The sequence below is a fragment of the Coptis chinensis genome, chromosome 2, assembly GCF_015680905.1.
Source record: "Coptis chinensis isolate HL-2020 chromosome 2, ASM1568090v1, whole genome shotgun sequence".
In the NCBI taxonomy this organism is placed as follows: Eukaryota; Viridiplantae; Streptophyta; class Magnoliopsida; order Ranunculales; family Ranunculaceae; genus Coptis; species Coptis chinensis.
The window spans coordinates 64,107,099-64,130,477 of record NC_141457.1 but is presented as its reverse complement, the minus strand read 5'-3'; the positions used below and the strand labels follow the sequence as shown (position 1 = coordinate 64,130,477).

Here is a 23,379-nt window from a genome sequence, read left to right as displayed (position 1 = left end):
CACTGCATTATGTTCTTCTATTTCCTCGAGGAGAACTTGGTTGGTCTCCTGATCTATGCCAATGGGACGTCAAAAATAATCGTCCAACAGATGTGCGTTTGACCCAGACGTAGTACTATGCTTATCGTTTGTTTGATCGCCCGACAGAGTATTCAACGATCTTGTAGGGAGGGCCTCTATGCCAAGAATTTGTTGTTGACGGTTGGGCTTCAACCGAACAGAACAAGTTGTGCTATTTCAGAGATCATCAAGCTGAGATTCGTGCAGAGTTGTATTCAGGATTGACAGATGTTGCAACACAGGGACTGAATCCAGATCAAGTGGGCTAGCGTTTTATTCTTCCATCGTCACATACAGGGAGTCCATATGTATGAGATTTATCAAGATGCAATGGCGATCACACGATACAATAAACGTCCGGATGTCTTTGTTACGGTCACTGCAAATCCGAATTGGCCAGAAATTCAAAATGAGCTTAAGAGTCACCAGACAGCATCTGATAAACCTGCGTTGGTCGCCCGAGTATTTGAGATGAAGTGAAAAGAGATAATGAATGAAATCATAAAAAATGACGTGTTTGGACGTGCAATGGCACATGTTTACACCATTGAACTTAAAAAATGCGGCCTCCCACACATGCACGCTCTCATATTCCTTCAACATGAGGATAAGATTTGCACCACTGAACAAGTGGATCGAATAGTTTCTACCGAGATTCTAAACCCTGACACTCAACCTGCACTCTTTAAGACCGTTATGAAGTGCATGATTCATGGTGTGTGTGGTGTTGAAAACCCAGAAGCACCATGTATGCAAGATGGCAAGTGCAGGTTCCATTATCCACGAGAATTTGTTGAAAAGACAACGATGGATCGAGAAGGGTACCCTCTTTATATGCGTCGCAACCCAGGAAAAATGTACAAGGTCAAAAGCAAGATAAGAGGTGAGCATACCGTTGACAACCGAAATGTCGCTCCATATAATCCGTATCTATCTAAAATGTTTGACTGCCACATTAACATTGAAGTATGTGCATTAGTTCGGGCTGTCAAATATATCACTAAATATATTTACAAGGGATTTGACAAAACAACTATGGTGCTAACTGGAGCGAATGACGAGATCCAACAGTACATCGACGGGAGGTATATCGGACCACCAGAAGCTGTGTGGCATCTATTAGAGTTTAGAATGCATGAGGAGGTACCAAATGTTGTTCGCTTGGCAGTCCACTTGCTTGGAATGCATCAGGTTATTTATAAAGCAACATAACCAATGGAAGAAATTATTGCTCGAGCTAAGCGTCAGAAATCAACTCTAAATGCATTCTTCGAATGTTGTGCTAAATATCCACATGCCAGAAAGTACACTTATCAAGAATTCCCTCAACACTTTGTTTACGACAAGTCTGAGAAAATTTGGACACCCATGAGCAAAAGTTGTTATGCTATTGGTCGAATGTATTTTGCAAGTCCAAATGCAGGTGAACATTTCTATCTTCGCTTGTTGTTAACTGTTGTAAAGGGCCTGCAGTCATTTGAATCATTGAAATTTGTAGATGGTGTTCCATACAGTACATTTAGAGCTGCATGTATAGCACGGGGACTGTTAGAAGATGATGAGGAGTGGAAACAGTGTTTAAAGGAGGCAGCTGTGATGCAAACTCGGTATCAACTACGAAGACTTTTCAGTGTTATACTTCTAGAGTGCACTCCAACACATCCAGAACTATTGTGGGATAGATTTGCATTACAAATATGTGATAATCTTGCACCCAAGATGAAAACATTGTTTCTCATTTCAAATCCATCTGACGACCAACTAAAAGACTACGACTTATTTTTATTGGACCAAATCCTTTTTGAGAGTGCTAAGAAGCTTTCAGATTTCCCAGACTTGCCACTACCGAGAGAAAATTGGAGTAAGGTAGTTGGCAATAGACTTATTTTGGAGCAACAACAACTTCAATATGAGGGACTACAACAGGTGGCAGATGATAATGTAAGTCGTCTCAATGAAGAGCAACACCAAGCTTTCAATGCAGTGACGGATTCTGTGCACAATGCTAAAGGAAAATTATTTTTCTTAAATGGAGATGCGGGTACTGGAAAAACATTTCTATACAATGCAATTGCAGCATGATGTCGTAGTATCGGTAATATCATGATTATGGTGGCTTCTTCTGGAATTGCGTCTTTATTATTATATAGAGGCAGAACTGCCCACTCAACATTTAGGTTACCACTAGATGTGTTAGAAGACACAGTATGTGGATTTGGTAAATAATCATTGCAAGCCGGACTTTTCAAAGAGACGAAACTTATTATTTGGGATGAAGTCCCCATGCAACATAGACACTGTGTAGAAGTTGTTGATCGATCGCTCCAAGATATATGTTGCAATAAGCAGCCATTTGGTGGAATCACTGTGATTCTCGGAGGGGATTTTAGGCAAACTTTGCCTGTTATACCGAAAGGTGTTCGTGAAGAATTTGTTGTTGCATCATTGAGACGATCTCCGCTCTGGAGACATGTGGAAGTCTTGCATCTGGTTCAAAACATGCGGCTTGATATGACAGAGCCAGATAACATCGACTTTGCAAACTATTTGAAAGAGGTAAAATATCTATTTTAACAATTTATTTTGAACTGTATTTTTGCAAATACTCTTACATAGTAGCTCATTGTCTAAGTTTAGCTGATTTGTTTAGATTGGAACGAATCCGAAAGATACTGTAAAGCTTCCATCTGGGATACGACATTGCAGAAATCTTGAAGAACTCATTTACTCTGTGTACCCAAATTTGAATGTGGAGGGCACAACTTCAGCTGATTTCCTAAGAGAGCGTACTATTCTAGTTGCACGTAATGATGATGTCAAGAAAATCAATGACACTGCCTTAAAAAAATTTCCTGGAGATGTTATTGAATATTTAACAGCAAATAAATCAGTTGAAAAAGATGGCAATTCTCCCGCGAATGGAGGTGATTATCCAAGTGAGTTTTTGAATTCACTTGATTCCTTAAGTTTACCTCCTTTCCAACTAAAGCTAAAACGTGGCAGCCCGATTATGCTGCTAAGAAATATAGCACCAAGAAATGGACTTTGCAATGGAACACGACTAATAGTTCTTCAATGTGCTCCTAAAGTGATTCAGGCTAAAATTTTAATTGGAGACAAAGCAGGTGAGCCGGTACTTCTCCCGAGAATTTCTTTGACGCCTTCATCTAATGACATGGCAGTTCCAATGACACGGCGTCAATTCCCTGTAAGACTCGCGTATGGAATGACGATAAATAAATCACAAGGACAATCAGTCAAGTACGTTGGGATAGATCTACAGACACCTGTTTTCAGTCATGGACAATTGTATGTGGCCCTCTCAAGATGCACATCATCAAAAAGAATTAGTGTCATTCTTCCACCAGATGCTTCTAATTGCACTACAAATATCGTGTATTCAGAAATTTTGTTGGAATAAACCTATATGTCATCCTTATTTGCGGAAGTTGTTGTATTTTGGTTATTTTACTTCGTAATTTTGCAACTTAAATAATTCATTTTCTTGGTGATTCTGCAAAATATGTTGTACAAAGGTTAAATGTACAAACAAAAAACAATTAGAAGAACAATTATTTTTAAAAGCTTCGTGACAAAGTCACAGGCAATTTCTAGTATACAAAATATGAACATACATCAAGCACTCGCACTTCTCGTCATATTAAGTGCAACAAGTGTGAATGCTACTTGAATTTTGAATTAATGAAACTTTTCGTATCAAACATTATCAACAACATATATTTCTATGAAATAATCCATCTATTAAGCTCATAACAAGTTGATCAGATAATTTGTAGTTTGTGCCAAATCAGAAAGTATAGCGTACTAATCGTTTTTAAATGAAAATACGAAAACAAGAGGAAGGCCTTCCGTTTCTACTGTGATTGCTGAAATTGGAAAGAGGAAATGGGCGTTTAACTTCAATCCCATAACTCCAAAATATCCACTATAGGAAACCACATAACCTATCGGCAAATAATCCACCGATATTTCACCTGTTCAAAGCAAAATTCAATAAAGGTTTATAACATTTGTCGATATAATCGAAATATATAATCAACACATACACGCGTCTCACACGGCCCCTATTCAATCTCTCGTTAATAACAATAAATATAATTACAATTAATTAATACTAAAGCTCTCAATCTTCTCCTAAAAATCTCTAAAAATCTCATCTTTCAAAAACAAATAAAAAATAAATAAATAAAATCAAGAAACGAGACCATGGTTGAAACAAGGCGGAGTTCTGGTTCTTCTTCATCAAAGCGATCACTTAATACCAATTCTGCTGCATGTTCTTCATCTTCTTCTCCACCTCCACCTAATGGAAAACGTCCAAAGGTTCGTTCTTTACAATTTTTGAGTTTTTTTTTAATCTAATATATAATTATCAGGGTTTAATTTTTTAATCTTTAGGTTGAGGAACTGTCACAGAGTATAAATGAAGTTGAAGCTACTTCACCACTAGTACCTGATGATCAGATTGTTGTTGAAGAAGAGAAAGAAGAAGAAGAAGAAGAGGAGGAGGATCATGTAAAGGAATCTGATATGAAGATTGGTGATCTTGAGAATGGTTCTGATATTAGTAATGAAGAAGACAAGGAATTAGAGAAAGGTTTGTGTGATTCTTTTGTGTTTGCATGTTATTATATTGTGATTAGAATTGAAGTTTTTTTTTATATTAAAGGTTTGTTTTTTATGTGGATTGTTGTTTGTAGAATGTGCATTTGAGGAATTTGAGAGGAACAAAGAAATTGTTATTGAGAGACAGAAGAGAACACTGAGAGCTTGTAAAGAGATGAAAAGGCAAATGAAGCCGTGGGGCAAGCTTGTTCCGCGCTCTTCTCAGGTATGTGTGTTTTTGTTATTGATTTACTGTTTCTTTGTTAGCTGGTAATGGGCATCAATTTTTCTTCAATTTTGGAATCTGTTTATGTTTTTGCATGTATTATGGTTGTGTTTTGCTAAGTTTCTTTAAACTTTAGTGTTCTGAAAATACTATACACGAAGCACAACAAGATTTGTTAAAAGTTGGTAAGAATAGTTGAAATGCTATTGGCGAGGCTGTAATGAAAAATGTGACCCATTTACTGTTGCAAACACACAACTACTTTTTTCTTTTGGGTGACTGGGTGGGGTAACGGGTCATTTTACTATAATATCATTTTTAAAAGGGAATGATCCCTTACAAGATATGTAGTTTATATACTACGCAAGCTGTAAATCAAAGATCAAAATAGTCTTTATTTGTCAGATATACTAAACACCATTGGTTTCCGACTGCGACAACGGTCTTTACAATGTTCCACATTGGACTCTGTACATGAATCACAATAATAAGGCTTGTGCAAGGACATTCCTCCACGACTTTGCTATTAGACCTAATGTCTGCACCAGGGACTAAACGGCGGAAGTGCAGTACTATAGGTGGTAAAACTGAGCAAAGGGCTTCTTCAAGGGGAGTGGGTAAGAGGGGAAATAGAGGCCAGCACTTGATACAAGCTTAAGGCATTGACATCTAACAGAAAACCGGATCCTAGAAGGTGCTTATGACATGTTCCAACTTTTTTTTTCCGAGTAGACATAGATATGTGTTATTATTTATTAATCATCAAATTGAGTACCAAGAAAAACCAGAAAACACAAAATGAAATAAAGTAAGATGCTAGAATGGAGAATGGGCGAGAATAGGGAAGAAAGAGTGGTTCCTAGAAATCAAGGGTTTCTAAAAGCTTATTGGGTCTATTTCTCCGGCATCGTTTTTTCCTTTTTTTTTGGCATGCCTGTTTTAAGTTAGATCAGCGGTGGGTTCGAACCCAAGACTTCTGGTATAATTTCCTAAAGGTTTTACTAACATTTCCAGATTGTTGTTGTTGTAATTGGCATAGACTTGCAAGAAATTACATAGAAACCATTCTTATAGAATGCCAGAAATTTCAATTACAACATTGTTGTTGGTCACAATTCTACTCTTATTACTTTATTAGTACAGTCGAGTTGGATAGGAATTTGTGCCATTTTTTGGTGTAGGAGTGTGATGGGTTACTGGAAGGGAAGTTTGATGCAGTTGATCATATTTACACTTTTATTCTTTATTCTTTTATTGTTTATTTTTGTAGTATATGAGGTGGAAAAATGTAGAGAGAGCAAAAGAATGGAGAATAGGCCACATAGGAGGCAAAAAAGATGGAGGAGAGGGGAAAAACCTGGTTTTTGTCCCCTGCTTTCATGTAGACATGTTAACATGACATTTTATAACTAGTAAAAAAAAGAAGGAAGAACTGGAGAAGAACAGTTTTCTTGAACCTGATCAACATGAATGAAGATTGACAGTATAAAAGGAAAACGAAATTTATTTGTGTTACTCTAAAAGTTTATATGCGCTTATACATGTTACATCTGTAGAATACTTGATTTTCCTTTTATAAAAAAACTCACGACCTATTTAATAAGAATTCTATGAATGTGCACATTGAATTTTCCTTTTCTTTTTTGACACTGTAGTTTGTTGTTAAGTGACTTAAATACGAAGGCGTCTTGATATTTTGTAATATTCTTTTGTATTTTCCAGCATCCCCCCCGGCTCTTATGTGGATCTATTTTCAGTGTTGGTCGAAGTGCACAATGCAACTTAAGGATGAAAGATCCTTCTGTTAGTAACGTACTCTGCAAACTAAGTCACATAGAGGTAAGTTTAATAGAATTATATATATATTAAGCTGCTCTGTTATGATTGTCAAATTTCTACCCAAAGTATACAGTTGGTAAGGCTCGTATTAGAGTGTGATGTCACTTAGGTAACATCTAAGAACACCACCCCAAATCAATTAACACTTAAATATTCAATGTGTGAGCAACATGAGAACACACTTTGAGAGATGTAAGTAAAGAACGACTTGTGCTACTCTAAATATCTGATGATTACAAATGAAATGCATATCCTATAAACAGAGTTAAGGAAGTGGAATTAATGGTTTTGAGTTTCGACCATTTCACATTAGACATCTATTGGTTACAAACCAATATCAACATCTTCTAGAATTTCCCTAGACATATCCAATTAAAGTTCCTAAGATATCTACTTGTTTAGATTCTAGGTTCTTCCAAGATACTTTCCTGTCACGAATTTCCTAGGGAACTCTGGAGTGTTCTTGGTTTGACCAGCTTCATCTTGGAGAATGTGAGATGATTGTTCGGTTGGTAGCTGCTGGATGGCAGCCGGACTACCGAACTTAAAGACCTCTTAGTATTTGGAGATCCTTTCGCAGTGCCCATGCATAAATTTCAGTATGCAACTTTAGCTAATTTGAGCTTCAATTTCTTATTTGGTCAGCTAATAATCACTTTTCATTCAAATAATAACTTGAGGTGGTCAACCTTTACCAATATAATGAAGTCGTTTTGGGTAAGAACCTAGAATTTGATATCCAAGGACTTGAAGGACAAAAAAACAAAGGGACGACCAGGAAGAGTAGTCTGAAAGACAGAAGGTGAGAAGCGCTGAGACTAAAGAAGAAAATCTGACTGGAGCTAAGCTCTCACAAGTCTTCTATAAATGGGAGAGAGGGAGCACGCGAGCTGCACATTATGATCTCTTGTTGGGGAGTTGTTGGCTAGAATTTTTATGCTTGTCGACGTTGTCGGATCGGGCTTGGTTTGACACCACTTTCTTGACATGAATGCCTTGAGTAAGTTAGCTTGGCATTTTGTGGCCCTCTAGAGTTCATGACCATTTATTCATATTTTGTATCAAGAGATTAGGGAGGCCGTGGGAAATCTGTTGTGCGGCTACTTCATATTTTGTGTCGTGTCCTGTGTCGGCGTGTGACACACAACGCAGAGGCGACACCAGCACTTCTAGATGAAGAGTTGGATGGTAATGTACCTCAAATGAGATATGACCCAAAGAAACATAAAACATTAGAATTGAAATCCTGTAATTACAAAATTTTACATATCTTTTCTATAACGTTCTTGTCACATATATATTTTCTAAAATTAAATTGAATATCAGCCGTGTTCACAAATCTGATTCTTTTAAACCATGCCGTGTCTGAATCTCCATATCGGTGTCTCGCACGTCACACCCGTACCATGCAATACACAGGTGTGGCTAGTGGGATTGTGATCCTACCACTCTCAAGCGACACGAAGTACCTAACACAGCACCTTCCTAGTGCCATAATGTGGGCACTTTGGTAAGAAACTGCAAGGCCATTTTAGCATAAACAAATGTGCAAAGGTAGTGTTGTTGTCGCAACGTCAGGCTTGTATTTTGAAGGTTCCATTATTTGTCTTTGGGGTGTGTTACTTTTCAAACTAGTAAATTTTTGTATATCAATATTTTGCAAAAATGAATTGGAAGTGTACAATATTGTGTATTTGTACTTAAGAACTTCCATTATTTTGGAGTTCCTTTGGAGTGTTTATACACCAATATTTTCGTATACAGTTTGAAGTAATTCGAGTATTAGTGTATTAGCTTGATCTCATCAACTTTTGTTTATTAAGCTGATAACTTACTTTTTTGAATTTTGGTGTATTAAAATAGACCTCTGTTTTCTTAAAGGTTCTTCGTGTCTCCTTTAATATTGTTGGGCTTAGTGTTTGTCATTTTTTAGTAGGGAAGCACAAGATAAATGGTGTAAGGTGAGAGAACCTAGTTCAAAATTAGGGTGTCTCTAGCCGTTTAGATGCTTTATTCTGTCATCCGTTTTTCATACTCTTTACTTTCTCTTATCAAGCTGAAAAATGTTAATAGTTTTAAGAACTCTAATAAATATGTTGAGATAGCAAATATGAAGAACTAAAGGACCAGGGGTGGAGCCAGTGGGTCCTGGGCGTGCAGTTGCTCATCTTAAAGTTAAAAAGTACAACTTTGTATGAGTACATTTAGAAGGGAAACCTATGGGTCTGCCTTTGTAGTTACCCACCCTGACATGAACCCTATGTTCCCTTTTCAGTTCTTCATTAATATTTATCGTATGGTTTAAGTAAGTTGTTTTGTCCTACCTTGTACCCATGGAGTTAGAGATTGTAGAAGACTACTTTGCATTGAAGTTTTCAACTATCTCAATCTATTTTCTAGGATGCACATTAGGACTAGGAGATGGATCCACAATATAATTTTGTGATCTTGTATTTTAGTTGGCGGTTTTGGCAATTTTAATAGTAAGACAAATTGAAAAATTAGGATTATGGTCACAAATATCAACGCTGATTTTCACAACTTTATTTTTCATTATTATTATTATTATTTTTTTGTTTGTTCATTTTTAATACTTAACACTTCGTTTTGTCATTTCGACAAATTTATAAATGGGAATCTGACTCAAGGCCCAACCCACCAACAAATTCCAACCATATTGTTTTAAGGATATGTCACTTGGTTTCTGGCATCTTTTGAAGATATTTTCATCTTCCATTTCTTTTCGTATACTAAGAGAAAACCATTTATGGAGAGAAGAAAATTCCATTAAAATGTAAACAAAATGAAGGAAAAGTCATTATTGAGTAATTGCACACCCTTGACATTAATAACTAAACTCTATTTGGAGAGTCCATGCAGCAGAACCTAATTGTGATATGACATGGATTGTGAGGTTACACTCTTTTATTTCTTATTGCCAGAGCCAGGGTTCTTCTTCTGCCCTACTAAAGATCACAGGGAGCAAAGGTGATGTCAAAGTAAATGGCAAGAATCTCGAAAAAAATTTGGATGTATGTCTCCAGGAAGGAGATGAGGTCGTTTTTGATTCATTTGGTAAACATGCTTATGTATCCTTTTTAAGAGATTGTTTGATCAGATTTTTTTATAATAAAAGGAAAGAAAGATTATTATGATATAAGTCTCTACCATTGAATGGTTTCCTCCCTAAATTCGTTCTTTTTGTATGCTAATGATCCTTGTTATCACTTGTGCTAGAGGTCGATTCCTTAACATAATATAGATCTTCCAGAAACTTGCAAGCCAATTGCCTACTTTAGGTGGGCCTTCAGTTGGCATTACAGAATCTCACAGTGCTTCAGTCAAAGGGACGTATTTGAAGTCAAGGTCTGGTGACTCCTCTTCAGTTGCTGGAGCATCGATACTAGCATCCCTATCAACCCACAGGAAAGATTTGCCATTTCTTACACCGTCTGCTAAGAGTGGCGGGGAAAGACCTCCACTTCCTTTGCGTTGTGAAATATCAGAAAGCTCCATGCCGGATCTGGATGCTGGTTGCAAGACTAGGATGGGAAGCTTTAAATGTGACGAGGGGGTCACTCGTTCTTCAAGTGAGAGAGAAGCTGTTGCTATATCTAAAGTAGACCTTGCTGCAAATGGAACTTCACATCTTGATGGCATTGGCTTGGATGCTTGTTTTGATGCAGGAATTGGAAGGATTCCTGGGATAAATTATGAGTTCAAGCCTTATATGCCGATGTTTCCTCGATCTCCCTCTGACTTTGAATTAGATGGCAGCATGTTCAGAACAGTAGATGAGCAAAGGGAAAATTCTGATCTAGATAAAAGTATCCCCTCAAGTAGATGCGAAGCTTTTCAGGATCACTTAAAAGAAAAAATTCTCTTTCCCAGTGATATTGAAGTGTCTTTTGATGATTTTCCATACTATCTAAGGTAAGTTTAGCTCTCCTTGAATTGGTTTTCATTTCATTTCACACTTGATTGGTTTGCCGTTCCATTAGTGCTCCTCAAGGCCCCATTATTTCGTTCATTATTGAGCCGTGTTTGATATGTTTACAGGTCAAACTCAGTTTTGAACAATGTCTATTCTTTGCATTTGCTATATCAACATTTAGACTTACCTAGACGGCTAGAAGTGTTGATCATCACACTGGATGTATATTTGTTTTTCCGGGGCATCTTCATTTCTTATTGTTCTAATGTTGTATGCTGTTTTTTAGCTGGTAAAAGTAGAGATATTTTATACTTATGCAATTTCAAAAGAGAGTTATAGGATGCAGTATCTCTAATGGTCCAACGGATTGAACAGGAAACACAGAAAACACCCGAAAAAGGAACATAATACATATGAAATTCAGCATTCAACGTTTAACTTAGCTCATCAAGTGCTATTTTATCTGAAATATAGTGCAATTTTATCTGAAATTAAAATTCCTGATTATCATGTTCCTCGGCTCCTCCCATATGCCATATCTTCAACCATAAGAAAATCAGCCGTCTGGTCGAGATAATCTATTCTCAAAATGCCTCATGTTCCCCTCTAATCTTAACGTCCACATTATCTCAAACGGTACAATTGCCCATATTCTAACTTTCTAGATCCAAAACGCTAATGACTGAGCGGACATACTCGAAGTGCCCAAAAATAGTGAACGAAGTAACCCCTCACCTGGCACAAACGAGTATTGACAATGGCTGAGGATTTGACTTACAGATTCCCCATTAGAGAGCATCCTTAGAGACAAGAGTTAACGAGTATCTTCTTGAGGATATCTATACTTGTAGAACAGAAGTTAAGGAATACCTTTTTCTATTGGTAAAATACTAAAATGAATGATTTTTGTTAGAAACAAAGACGTAGGTCAAGAAAACCTACAATTACAATAAAAGATAGAAAGAAAAAGAGTAGAAATACGGCATCCTCAAAGACTACATTCTACAAACCCACAATCTGTACATAATACCCCCATCTCGCCTGTCGCCACCATGTGTTTGAAATAAATGCTTCTTAATTCTGCACCAACGGACAACCTTGTGGTTATTGTGGTCGCACCTAATTTTCATTTGTCTTTTCAGCGATTCTACAAAGAATGTTTTGATTGCGTCTACATACGTACATTTTAAGTGTCCGAAATTTGCGACAAATGCGCTGGATCTTCCTACAGTATGCTCGCGGATATTGTTATGTGGTCCTTCAGGTATCAGTACCATTTGCAGCTTATGTGGACATTTTGCTTTATTTATTAATTTATTCGGCATGTAGTGACAATATATCTCGTTTTGTTTTGTGGATTGTGTTGTAGGTTCTGAAATTTATCAAGAGACACTAACTAAAGCTTTAGCCAAATATTTTGGAGCTAGGTTGCTTATAGTTGATTCTCTACTGTTGCCTGGAGTAAGCTTTATTGACTTATCAATCCTTTCTATATAATTTCTGGTCACCATTTAAATTCGTGTCTAGCGTTCGTACTATTGAAACCTTGCTCGAAATGTGTCAAATGCTGTTCTGACAGTAGTCACAGTACTAGACTACTAGTTAGGGCTTCTGCTACGGGAATGTGAACTGCAAAATTTAACTTCTTTCCTGTTGAAATGATGCTTTACGGAGTTATTAGAACTTTGACTATCATATTGTATTTTTTTGTGTTTTGTTATTACTAGTTAATATTATTGTTATGACTATAATTATAATTACTATCTGTATAAGTGGCAACTCATATTATTGTTGTCATTGTTGCTTTTGTTATAACTACTATTTTATTATTATAATTCTTTTTGTTGTCATTGTTGTTATTGTTATTATAATATTGATATTATTATTTGTTTTTATTTGTTATTTTCCCCTTCAAGGTGAAATTATATCCATTTTAACCCCTAAAGACTTATACCCTTCTTCCCAGGTGAAGCTGGGAGTTGAACCCAAGACCTTTAGGGTTGACTTACTGATGGACAAAGTAACCAAAATACTGCCAATACGTATGAGAAGAGGTTGACTGAATGGTAATTGTGCTTATTGTTTGTTAAAAAATCTAAAGCGTGGACAAAGAAGGTCGTTTTTGGCATATGATTTAGGGTACCAAATAGAAAAAAGCAAAACCATTTTATTCAAGAAGGTCATCTGGTACTGGCCTGGGGAATGAGTAGAGCATGTGACAACTTTAGTAGGTCACATGAGGCAGGACTTCTTTCTGCAAATGCTACACTAAATGAAAGTAATGGTGTGAAAGGCAATTCCTGCTGTTGTTGTACTTGGGGAGGACTGAAATTGCAATCTACTTTAGGTGGGTAACTCAGAGTGTATGGTGCTTAAGATTTTAGTGTTGTATTCTCCTTGGTTATATTAATAAATACGTTTTCTATAAAAAAGAGAAAAGGTCAAGTAGGTTGTCGTTAGCCCCATCAGTCACAAAACTGCTATATCTTTGTGTTTATTTATTTTGACATGTACATAATAGACCAAAAATAAGCAATGGAGGGAGCTGTTTTAGTAGGCCATTAGCTGACCAAATTAACCTATGGTTCTGTGATTAAATGCAAAAGCATCAATTAATTGCAAAAACAAATTTATTGTCTTGCCAATTAATGACTTTGGTCATATGTATATGTTTAGGGGTGTGCATGTGTACATGACCGCAGATAGCATGATCATCAAAAGAAATTCCAGTGTTCTAACCAGAAGCCTAGGCAGTGCCTAGCCGACTCACCTAGGCCTAAGACGGTTCAAAAAATGGTGGGACAATTGTTCAGGCTAGGCGGATTATTCTGCTTCTAGGCGGACTAATTGGCCTCTAGGCAGTCTTGTAGTGCTCAACTGTTGGTTCTTTTTTCGAAAAAAGTTGATCTGTCCAAAATTAAGTGCCCAAGAAGGCTTAAGATTTGAATGCAGGTTTAAAAGACTAAAGCCCGGCAAGAATTAAAAGAAAAAAGTCCACTACAAGGGGTAATAAGCGCGAAACAGAGTGTGTTCAGTCCTCTCTGGGTCTCTCTGTTCAACTCAAGCAGCCCACTTGCCATCTTCTTCAACTGTTATGCCTTCTTTTAAAGAAGTATTTATGTTTGTGTTTACTGTATAAATTATGGTAAATGTGTAGTTTGCTCCCTCATTAGCATTTTTTATAAGCATGTGAAGTTTGGTTTCTCCATTTCTTGTAGTGTTGGTGTATGTCACTACATGTAATATGTATATTAGCAACAACTAACCGCCTTAGCCCGTCTAGAAGCTCTAGGCGCTCAACCACTGCCCAACGTTTTAAACATTGAGAAATTCAGACGGCCTTAGAATAAGATGATCAAACTGATCCTAACTCAGTTTACGTGAAGTCAAAGTTAGTATGATTCTTTTTGGTAGTCTAATTCACCGCTATTTCTTATTGCTTTAGTTTATATATAAGAGTGAAGACGACCGAGAAGCTCGTTTCTCTCTCTCTCTCTCTACCATATGTCTCACTGAAGGTTTGCAGTTTTCTGAGTTCTGACTCTCCTACTGCTCCTCAATGTGTCGAATGATATCATGTTTTTGATGCTACATGCCATTTTAGCCTTGAGACAGACATTAACATCTTGAACCATATTAAATAGCATTAGGTATTCGTTCTTTGTTTCGTGTTGAGATTTTGACGCATGACAATGATTTAGGAGTTCCTTACAAAAGATTCTGTGTCAAGCAAAGAAGATTTAAACTTAGAAAAGTCTGGATCATTTTCCAAGCAACGATTTGCATCACAGCAAAAGAAGCAAGCCTCAAGTGTTGAAGCTGATATAGTTGGCTCATCTACGCTTAATCCACAAGGTCTTCCCAAGCAAGAAACCTCAACTGCATCATCCAATAATCACACACCCAAAACAGGTATACTGTTTAGACTTTTGTATATTTTTGAGTGTTGTTTTATAATTTTGTATGTTCTTGCATTGTACATTTCCTGAGCTGCTTAAGCTTCTTTGAAATTCACAGGTGACCGAGTAAAATATATGGGTAATATACACCCATGTGGGTTCCCTCCTCTTCAGCCTACTTCAAGGTATCTACTGTTCTCCAATCTCCAATCAAATGTTCTCTTTTTGTGAGTACCAAAACGGGAAAATGGTTGCTGAAGTGTTTAACACAGTATTTTTAGTCGAACGTAGGTTGTATTTGATCATCGTCATATATAGCTTAGCACCCAGCCTCCTTGCACTTATTTTTAATTGGGTGCACTTGTATTGTAAATTTGGATGATGATTTCGGGGTGGTGTCACTTACCTTAGTAACCTTACTAAGGAAGCACATGGCTGTTGACAAATGCCGAGTGGAATAAGGAGCACCAATCTAGTTCGTGTGTTTTATCTTCCATCCAGATGCTATAGGCTCCCTCATGTTTACCTTCATAAAATTTATTTTTACCGATTAAGAAAAGAAGACCGGAGCCGCCTTGCACTACTTTATCTGTTCTGGTCACGTCAAGATGGGATTATGAGCTTATATACTGTGTTTGGTGTTCTACTTTGGCACTCTGAATTATGTTTTATTACTTTGTGTATATGCAGGGCAGGACTGCCTCATGGTCATAAGGCCAAAGTAATTCTTGCTTTGAAAAAACATGGATCCTCTAAATTTGGAGTTAGATTCGACAAAGCACTTCCTGAAGGTAACAATCTTTTGGGTCAATGTGAATAAGATCATGGTTTGTTTTGCATTGTTATTTCCATTGACTAAGTCAACTTAAGGCTGTGGGTATGCTACTTTCTAATTGCTATCCGTATTACATTCCCAAAGTTTTGACATGATGTAATAATTTCTTTTCATAGATGGTTTGCTTGGCTTGGAAAATCCTGTGGTAGATGACGTTGACAATCTTGCCATCGACGAACTGTTTGAGGTGAACACTTGCTTTTTTAATTATCTGAAAAGGATATGTAGGCTGTGCTTCTTTACCAGTAAAGTTTTTTTTGTATATTTGAGCTAGAATAGGGGATGGAGTTGTATAGAGATGTTTCAAGGTGTTAATAGGTGATTCTGCCTGACTTTTTAGTGGTGGAAACACCGCCAATTATTTATTTGCATCATATCTTGTTTTAGTAAAAAACTATCTAAAAAGATTTACAGGTGCACAAGCACAGTCGTAGCTGGAAAGTTGGACAGTTCTCCTGATGCTTTTTTTTTGTGCAGGTTGCTTACAGTGAAAGCAAAACTGGCCCGTTAATTCTTTTTGTGAAAGAGATAGAGAAGTCTATGTTAGGGAGCAAAGAGGCATATACTTCATTGAAGGCTAAGCTTGAAAATCTCCCAGAGGACGTAGTTGTTATTCTCTCAAGTACCCAGATTGACCGTAAGGACAAGGTGAGGAGCTTGTGACTTATTGCTTAAATAGTTTAATGCAATTTGGTAAAACTGAATCTTATTATGAGCCGTCTACAGTATGTTTCATTGTATTTCAGTTTTTGCTTAATTACATTTTTAATACTGAATTTGCAGTCACATCTTGGAGGCCTTTTGTTTACGAAGTTCGGGAGCAACCCAACAGCTCTTCTTGACTTTGCTTTTCCGGTATTGCTAATTATGTTCTTGTTCAATCAATCACATTGCTGTTTGGCATGTTTTTCCATCGGTGCCTGTGAAGTTCTCTTTGCTTTACAGCTCCAACCATCTTTTAGTTGAATAATTTGATTTTTTTTTTTTTTTTTTGTAGCTAGCTATTGCTATATGAACATGAAGTTGTTGATCAATGTCAATGTATTGACATTAACATTATTAAACATAATACCTTAACCAATTTGAATGTGCCCCACATGTAACAAAAAACTTAGGATACAACATGTTCTCTGAAGCTGCAAAACGCTGTTCAAAATGATGGGTTTTTTTGGTAATAAAATCCTGATGGACAAAATTAGTATAAATCTAGCTGATGCAAAAGAAATACATGCTTGCCAATAACCAATATCAGTGATTTCGAGAATGAATCGATGAGTTATTTTTTTTTTAATCACTAGAATATGGAGATTTTGATCTTGGATGATACGAGGAGCGAGCTTTCTTTTGGCCTTGGTTTATCCTGTGTGATGTTTCATTTTCTTGGTAGTTTAGGCCATCTTGTGTCCTTTGAATTGTTTCATAAAATCATATTGTTTAATGTTCAGAGAAATTATTTGTTTGAGATCCTCCACTTGTTTTTCTTAGCTGAGAAATATTAATTCCCTCTTTTCTGTGCACCAAAAACTTTCTTCCTCTGTCATGGAATTTGAGGAAATTACCTTCATTTCATTTCTACAAATTTAAAGAGAAATTATTAAGATCTCTCCAATTTCAGCGGTAGGCATCTTTAATGTTGCTGTGCTAGGAGAAGTTTTTCTATGCTTTAGGCATTTGAGTGATGGGATAGGAGGATGTCGTGTGGACTACTGTATGAGATGTTTTGATGAGTTTGTCGGTCGTGATGACTTGACATACCACTTAAAAGCGGTGGTCAGGGAGAGGACACTTTCTCCATCAATCTATGTTGTAGTTTGGCTTTGGTTTGGTTAAACAAAGCCAAATTACTGGAAAATTGTGAGAAAGTGATTTGCCATCTCCACATTATTGTTGTCATTGCTTGAAGGAGGAGTTTTCAAGAAAACAACTTCTTACCTAATAAGGGGAAGTTGCTTGCCTATAAGAATTTTACTACAAACAGGATGGTAAAGTGTGTTCTCCCTGAAAACCCATCTTCCACCTGAAAACGTCTCTGGGGATAGATTTGTTCATTACCTATGAATCACGTTTACTGTATTCATACTTCTTTTGATGGCTTTAAAATTCCTCCTCTTCATTATAGTTGTTCTTTTGTTAATCAAATTTTCCACCTTTCACTAACATCATATTCATTATTCAGTGTTTTAAAAAATGCATCAAAGCCTTGAGGTTCACTGCCTCTGTGAGGCGCTTGAGGCGAGCCTCAGAGGCTCTCAAGGCTTAAGCCTCAGTAACAATAAAAAAGAGAATAAGGAAAAATGGAGTTTGATGATGGAAGTTTGATATTTCTAATAGAATGAGGTGTTTTTATTCTCAAAACAAACAAGGAGGTGTTTTGACGCTCAAAACATAACCTAATATGGATTGCTTATTTTTTGAAGAAGTTATGAGGGGGCTAGAACCTGTGAGGATTAAGTCTCGTTTTTTTAAACCTTGATCATATATGATATCTCCGTTTAGCACATACTCTTGTATCTTCGCTTTTGGTAACAGTTTGTAAACTGGTCTTGTATCTTCTGTGGTTGTTGGTGCCGCTGAGGGAAGTCACAAGTATCCATTCTTGTAACATGCAGGATAGCTTTGGTAGACCACATGAGAGAGGCAAAAAGATTCTGAAGCCATTAAAGCAACCCAGTAAACCTTTTCCAAATAAAGTGACCATACAGCTAACTATACTCTTGGATATTTATTTTTGTAGTTGTTTATGAAGCCATCTTGTGTATTGTTTATTCCCTTGTGGTGGTCACAAGTTACCATTCTTGTAACATGCAGGATAGCTTTGGTAGGCTACATGAGAGAGGCAGAGAAATTTCGAAGTCATCAAAGCATCTCACCAAACTTTTTCCAAATAAAGTGACCATACTGCTGCCACAGGTTTCTGACTGATTCTTTTTGTTCTGTAACTATAGATTTGCATTGTTATTATGGATTCACATACTATATAAAAAACGTCTGAGGTTTGTTGGGGGCTATGACAGGATGAAGCTCTTCTTGTAGATTGGAAGCAACATTTGGATCGTGATGTTGAAACTCTCAAAGCAAAGTCAGCCCGTGCTAGTTTTCGATCGGTATGTGATCTCCACATTATGTTTGGGAAATTTGAAACATTCTTGTTGTTTTAAAGACCAGCTAGGAAAAGTAGTAGAAGAAGCCAGAACAAAAGACGGCTCATGGAGACATTTCATTTAAGCCGCTCGAAAACAATTCTCATCTCCCCGAAGCATAACTCGAGGGCGAGTTTTTGAAACATTATGTCAAGTTACTAGTGGACCCTAAAATAGACTTTTTTTTTTAACATCAAACAATTTTGTAGACAATTGATTACTACATAATCTTGAAACATAATAAAAAGTAAGAAAAAAAAAACAAGTAAATGAAAGAAACTACATTTCTAATTCTGTTACCATTTCCCCGTTTTGACCCCGAAAACAAAGAATCTTGAAAATCTTTATGAGATGGTTCTTGCAGTTGTCAAGCCTCCTTTATCCAAGCATCTTGAGTTATAAAATTCAACTCCAAGTGAAAAGTTATCGCATATCTAAGTCTGTCCAATAAATTGAGATATCAGAGTTTTACTGCAACAATTAGAGGGATCGGTGTAACAAAAGATATGTACCCTACATCAACATCTAGGAGGGAAAAAAATGCGTTTTTCACCGGAAGCATTTGTAACTTTGTGTTACTAATTTCATTTCTTGAACTAACGCCACATATTTTGACAATGAAAGTTTGACAGAAAAGAATGAGAAATTCAGGCTACTTATTTCTTATATTTAAACAACCATTGGTTTCACTGTGGTACCTGAGTTTCCTTAGCTAACCATAAAACCTTGACTGATTATAGTGGACTTTTGTATCTCTGAGTCGGTGATATTTTATTTATTCCCACATGGCCATCTGTGGATATTTTCTTAACTTACTCACTTCATGTTTCAGATTCTAAATCGAAATGGACTGGATTGTGTTGAACTTGAAACACTTTGCATAAAAGACCAAGCACTTGCAAGTGAAAGTTGGTATCATTTTCACTTTTACTTCTATTAGAGATTACTCGGCTGTTCTTGACCTTTCCATATTTCTTCCTGATTAACTTTACAGGTGTGGAGAAGATAGTTGGTTGGGCTTTAAGCCATCACCTCATGCATAATTGGGATCCTTCTAGTGAAGAAACTAAGCTTGTGATTTCTGGTGGAAGGTTAACCACCGCCGTCCTTTCTCTTTGTTATTATCACAATATCACATGCATCTGTTACATTGAGGAAAATAATCTTAATGAATTGCTGAATTTGGGTACTTAATATCTTGTTGAATGTGGCAGTTTTGAGTATGCGCTCAACATTTTCCATGCTATTCAGAATGAGACGAAGACTTTGAAGAAATCTCTAAAGGTAAGTGAGATGTTTTAATGTTTTATGCACATATGTTTTAGGTTGAAGTTCTGAGATAAACATTTACTTGGACACATTCTAAGATTGACCTGTTATTTAGGATGTGGTCACCGAAAATGAGTTTGAAAAGAATCTTCTGGCTGATGTGATTCCGTCAAATGATATTGGAGTTAGTTTTGACGACATTGGAGCCTTAGAAAAAGTCAAGGAGACGTTGAAGGAGTTGGTGATGCTCCCTTTGCAGAGGCCAGAATTGTTTTGTAGAGGGCAGCTGACAAAAGTACGACATCGTAGCTTTTTCCACAATGCATCTGTACACCTGCTAGAAGTTTAGATTCCACTTTTCCCCTACATTTAATGAGTTATAATTGATTTTCAGCCTTGCAAAGGAATACTGCTCTTTGGCCCACCGGGCACAGGAAAAACAATGCTTGCAAAAGCGGTTGCAACTGAGGCAGGTGCCAACTTTATTAACATATCAATGTCAAGCATTTCTTCGAAGGTACAGATGTGGTTTCAGGTTGATCAGTATGGTTTACTATTTGTCGAGGCATTGAATCTAACTTCCTATCTTTATTGCTTTTAGTGGGTTGGTGAAGGTGAAAAGTATGTCAAAGCTGTATTCTCTCTAGCAAGTAAAATTGCTCCTAGTGTTATTTTTGTTGACGAGGTCAGTGAAAAGCTTTCCTTTATCCTCTTATTCTCGTAGGGACTTCTCTTTTCCCTTTGCTCATATGATGTATTTCTTGCCACGGAAAGTTTTGAGTTAAATGTTATCGCAGCCAAAGAAGATATATATTTCACATAAATTGTAATCTTTGGAAGTTGTTTGCAGAATTACTTTGGGTTTTGCATAATCGTGCATGATGGGTGATTATTTTTATTTATTCCTGACCATCGTTTCTGCATGTTCAGGTTGACAGCATGTTAGGGAGGCGTGAAAAATCAGGAGAACATGAAGCCATGCGTAAAATGAAGAACGAGTTCATGATAAATTGGGATGGTCTGCGTACTAAGGACAAAGAACGTGTATTGGTACTTGCTGCCACCAATAGGCCCTTTGACTTGGATGAAGCCGTTATAAGGAGACTTCCCAGACGGTAACTCCTTGAAAAATTTGTTTATGTGATGCCATGTCTAGATACCCTTAAAGCAATAGATCCTGTATTTAATCAATTATGTGAAATGTTTTCCTGCAGTTTGATGGTAAATTTGCCAGACGTCCCAAATAGAGAAAAAATTTTGAAAGTAATACTGGCCAAAGAAGAGATGGCTTCTGATGTTGATTTGGAAGCTGTTGCTAATATGACCGATGGATACTCTGGAAGTGACTTGAAGGTTTCCTTGTTTCTGACTTTTACTGTTGGCTGCATCTCAGTTTCATTATCAGGACTGTTCTATTATGTTGATATTCATCATTCTCTTTTTTTCAGAATCTTTGTGTTACTGCAGCACACTGCTCCATAAGAGAACTTCTGCAGAAAGAAAAGAAGGTCTGTATCACGCTCTTTCGATATTGTTACTCATCAATTCAAAATGGCTAAGTTGTAATATCCAAATATTGACCAGCACTATATTCAGTTACTTCCGAGTATTTTATGGCACATATTAGTCCGTGCTCAGTGCCCAACATTTTTGGTCTGGTTTATCACACGAGGAACTTTTCCCCTAGTAGTTGAAAATTACATGAGATAGGAGCATACAAGTGAATTTAATATCATCGATACAAGAAAAGAGCATACGAGGGAACTGTTGTCACCCTTGGGAACAATTTTGATGGGAAAAATTAAGTTGCGATGACATGGTTTTTTTTTTCATGATAAGAAATCTCTTGAAGGTGGTGAAATTTCCTTCAATGCTCCTTTTCTTCTAAATACTGGGTTTCGGGGGGGGGAGGGAGGGAGGGGGGGGGGTGGGGGTGTTCCTTGTGCAATCTAAAACATTTTATAGCTGTCTCTGTGCAGCCTTTTTTTTAATATTAATATTAATATTATTATTATTATTATTATTAATTTCTAATTATTACGAGGGTATCATTAGTTTGTTTTGTTTGTTTTATCATTATTTACATACTTTAGTACATCATTAAATTTCATTCGCGACTGTTTGTCAGTAGATCTAAAGCCATTTATGTTTTATCCATCCCAGGAGAGGAGCTTAGCACTGGAAGAAAATAGATTGCCGCCTCCGTTGCGTGGCAGTGCAGATGTGCGTCCCTTAAACATGGAGGATTTAAGATATGCACACGAGCAGGTATATTTTTATAAAATAAACAATGTGAAGTGAACTTACTTTTTTGATCTTTTAAAATTATTATGTGATGTTTTTTGGAATATTTGTCTCTTTTTATCTTTTGGGGTAGAAATTTTAGTCCTGATCGTTTATTTCTATGTTTAAATTATTTGTGGATCTTCAATGTGCTTATGGATGTTTGTCTCAACTTTGGTGTACTTTTTGCACTTTATTCCCGGTTAAAGACGCGCTGAAAAATCTTATAAACAAATGATACTTGAAACTCAAGACTGAACACATAAATGGCAATAGCATTCTATAACAACGTTTCTGAATACTATTTATCTTGTTACGGATTGCTATCAACTGATCAAAGGCCAGCTTGTGAGGCTCATTTCTTTGTATTGAATTGGGACTTGAAGCAAAAAAAGAGAAAAAAAAACAGAACATCTTAACAGAGCATGGCAATAAAAAACTTTCAAATTTTTCGTCTGTCATTTACCATAAAATGTTTGCAGTATATTTGATTCGAAACTGTCAAAGGTTATTAAATTATCATGTTCTTCTCACTTAGGTATGCGCAAGTGTGTCATCAGAATCTTCAAATATGAACGAGCTCCTCCAGTGGAATGAGTTATATGGAGAAGGTGGATCAAGGAAGAAGATGTCACTAAGTTACTTTATGTAGCGGGTGCTATCTATTTGTAATTTTGTACAGCCCTATCATTGTGTTTCTTCTTCTAAAATTTTAATTTATGCAGCTTTCTCTTCTCATAAGGAACTGATTACGGTGGATATTCCATCACTAGTTCCCCATGTATTTATATTAGAAGTAATTTTGAAGCTGGTGATCTATCTAATGTTTCTGATTGCCATAATTCTGCCTTTACATTCATTCCAGCTCAGTGAAATAAGCCCATTTTGCGTTAAGTTTATACTATATACCGGAATATGTCTGAAATCAGACTTTCAGGGAGACAAGAGGATACAGATGGGAGTGGTATTGAGTGATAGTGATTGAGTTTGTTCGCTTGGCTCATGGAGTTTACATTTTTGTGAGAACGAGTACTCTGAAAAAGTAGATAAGATTAATAATGCTTGAGTTGCTGAGTTGCTTGTGAAAATCTGATCTCTTATTTGGCTCATCTAAATACTTCGCTAACATTTTTTTCTTGTCAAAATATATTTGATGCCGTATTTAGTATTCTGGATCTTTTTTAACCTGTTAACGGCTAGTTGATTAGAATTGCATTTTATTTTGTTTTAGTGATATATTAGTATTGGGAAGGTCATATATCTAATAA

The 23,379-nt window shown here is 36.6% G+C and overlaps 4 protein-coding genes across 6 annotated transcripts; all 4 read left to right on the top strand.

Moving 5' to 3' along the window:
- The first annotated feature begins 588 nt into the window (after positions 1 to 588).
- On the top strand, positions 589 to 1,272 carry LOC147517137 (uncharacterized). Its single transcript, XM_086593490.1, has one exon. It carries the CDS (start codon positions 589 to 591, stop codon positions 1,270 to 1,272), a length of 684 nt encoding a protein of 227 aa, XP_086449616.1.
- Positions 1,273 to 1,275: 3 nt separating this feature from the next.
- On the top strand, positions 1,276 to 2,142 carry LOC147517136 (uncharacterized). The gene has a single exon (XM_086593489.1). The coding sequence runs from the start codon at positions 1,276 to 1,278 to the stop codon at positions 2,140 to 2,142; it is 867 nt and encodes a 288-aa protein (XP_086449615.1).
- Positions 2,143 to 2,343: 201 nt separating this feature from the next.
- LOC147517135 (uncharacterized) lies at positions 2,344 to 3,481 on the top strand. Its single transcript, XM_086593488.1, has 2 exons — positions 2,344 to 2,616; positions 2,711 to 3,481. Exons 1-2 carry the CDS (start codon positions 2,344 to 2,346, stop codon positions 3,479 to 3,481), a joined length of 1,044 nt encoding a protein of 347 aa, XP_086449614.1.
- Positions 3,482 to 4,175: 694 nt separating this feature from the next.
- On the top strand, positions 4,176 to 22,953 carry LOC147517134 (uncharacterized). Of its 3 annotated transcripts, XM_086589518.1 has the most exons (29): positions 4,210 to 4,404; positions 4,480 to 4,678; positions 4,782 to 4,912; positions 6,635 to 6,751; positions 9,694 to 9,840; positions 10,014 to 10,341; positions 10,438 to 10,684; positions 11,828 to 11,949; positions 12,055 to 12,146; positions 14,387 to 14,597; positions 14,703 to 14,769; positions 15,275 to 15,375; positions 15,536 to 15,606; positions 15,897 to 16,067; positions 16,203 to 16,274; positions 18,029 to 18,109; positions 18,228 to 18,329; positions 18,434 to 18,523; positions 19,392 to 19,467; positions 19,554 to 19,650; positions 19,774 to 19,843; positions 19,944 to 20,123; positions 20,223 to 20,345; positions 20,430 to 20,513; positions 20,759 to 20,943; positions 21,043 to 21,181; positions 21,277 to 21,336; positions 21,992 to 22,096; positions 22,650 to 22,953. In XM_086589518.1, exons 1-29 carry the CDS (start codon positions 4,288 to 4,290, stop codon positions 22,761 to 22,763), a joined length of 3,699 nt encoding a protein of 1,232 aa, XP_086445644.1. In that variant the 5' UTR covers positions 4,210 to 4,287; the 3' UTR covers positions 22,764 to 22,953. The 3 variants fall into 3 exon arrangements, with proteins under 3 accessions (XP_086445643.1, XP_086445642.1, XP_086445644.1); XM_086589516.1 differs by having other exon boundaries at positions 4,209 to 4,404; positions 10,014 to 10,684; XM_086589517.1 differs by lacking the exon at positions 18,029 to 18,109 and having other exon boundaries at positions 4,176 to 4,404; positions 10,014 to 10,684.
- The last annotated feature ends 426 nt before the right edge of the window (positions 22,954 to 23,379 follow it).

Coding starts and splice junctions, on each gene's coding strand:
- LOC147517136 (XM_086593489.1), top strand. CDS start 1,276: ATGGAAGAAATTATTGCTCGAGCTAAGCGTCAGAAATCAACTCTAAAT.
- LOC147517134 (XM_086589516.1), top strand. CDS start 4,288: ATGGTTGAAACAAGGCGGAGTTCTGGTTCTTCTTCATCAAAGCGATCA. Junction 20,124..20,222: donor GTAGAGGGCAGCTGACAAAA/GTACGACATCGT, acceptor ATTGATTTTCAG/CCTTGCAAAGGAATACTGCT. Junction 21,182..21,276: donor ACTCTGGAAGTGACTTGAAG/GTTTCCTTGTTT, acceptor TCTTTTTTTCAG/AATCTTTGTGTTACTGCAGC.
- LOC147517137 (XM_086593490.1), top strand. CDS start 589: ATGGCACATGTTTACACCATTGAACTTAAAAAATGCGGCCTCCCACAC.
- LOC147517135 (XM_086593488.1), top strand. CDS start 2,344: ATGCAACATAGACACTGTGTAGAAGTTGTTGATCGATCGCTCCAAGAT. Junction 2,617..2,710: donor TTGCAAACTATTTGAAAGAG/GTAAAATATCTA, acceptor TGATTTGTTTAG/ATTGGAACGAATCCGAAAGA.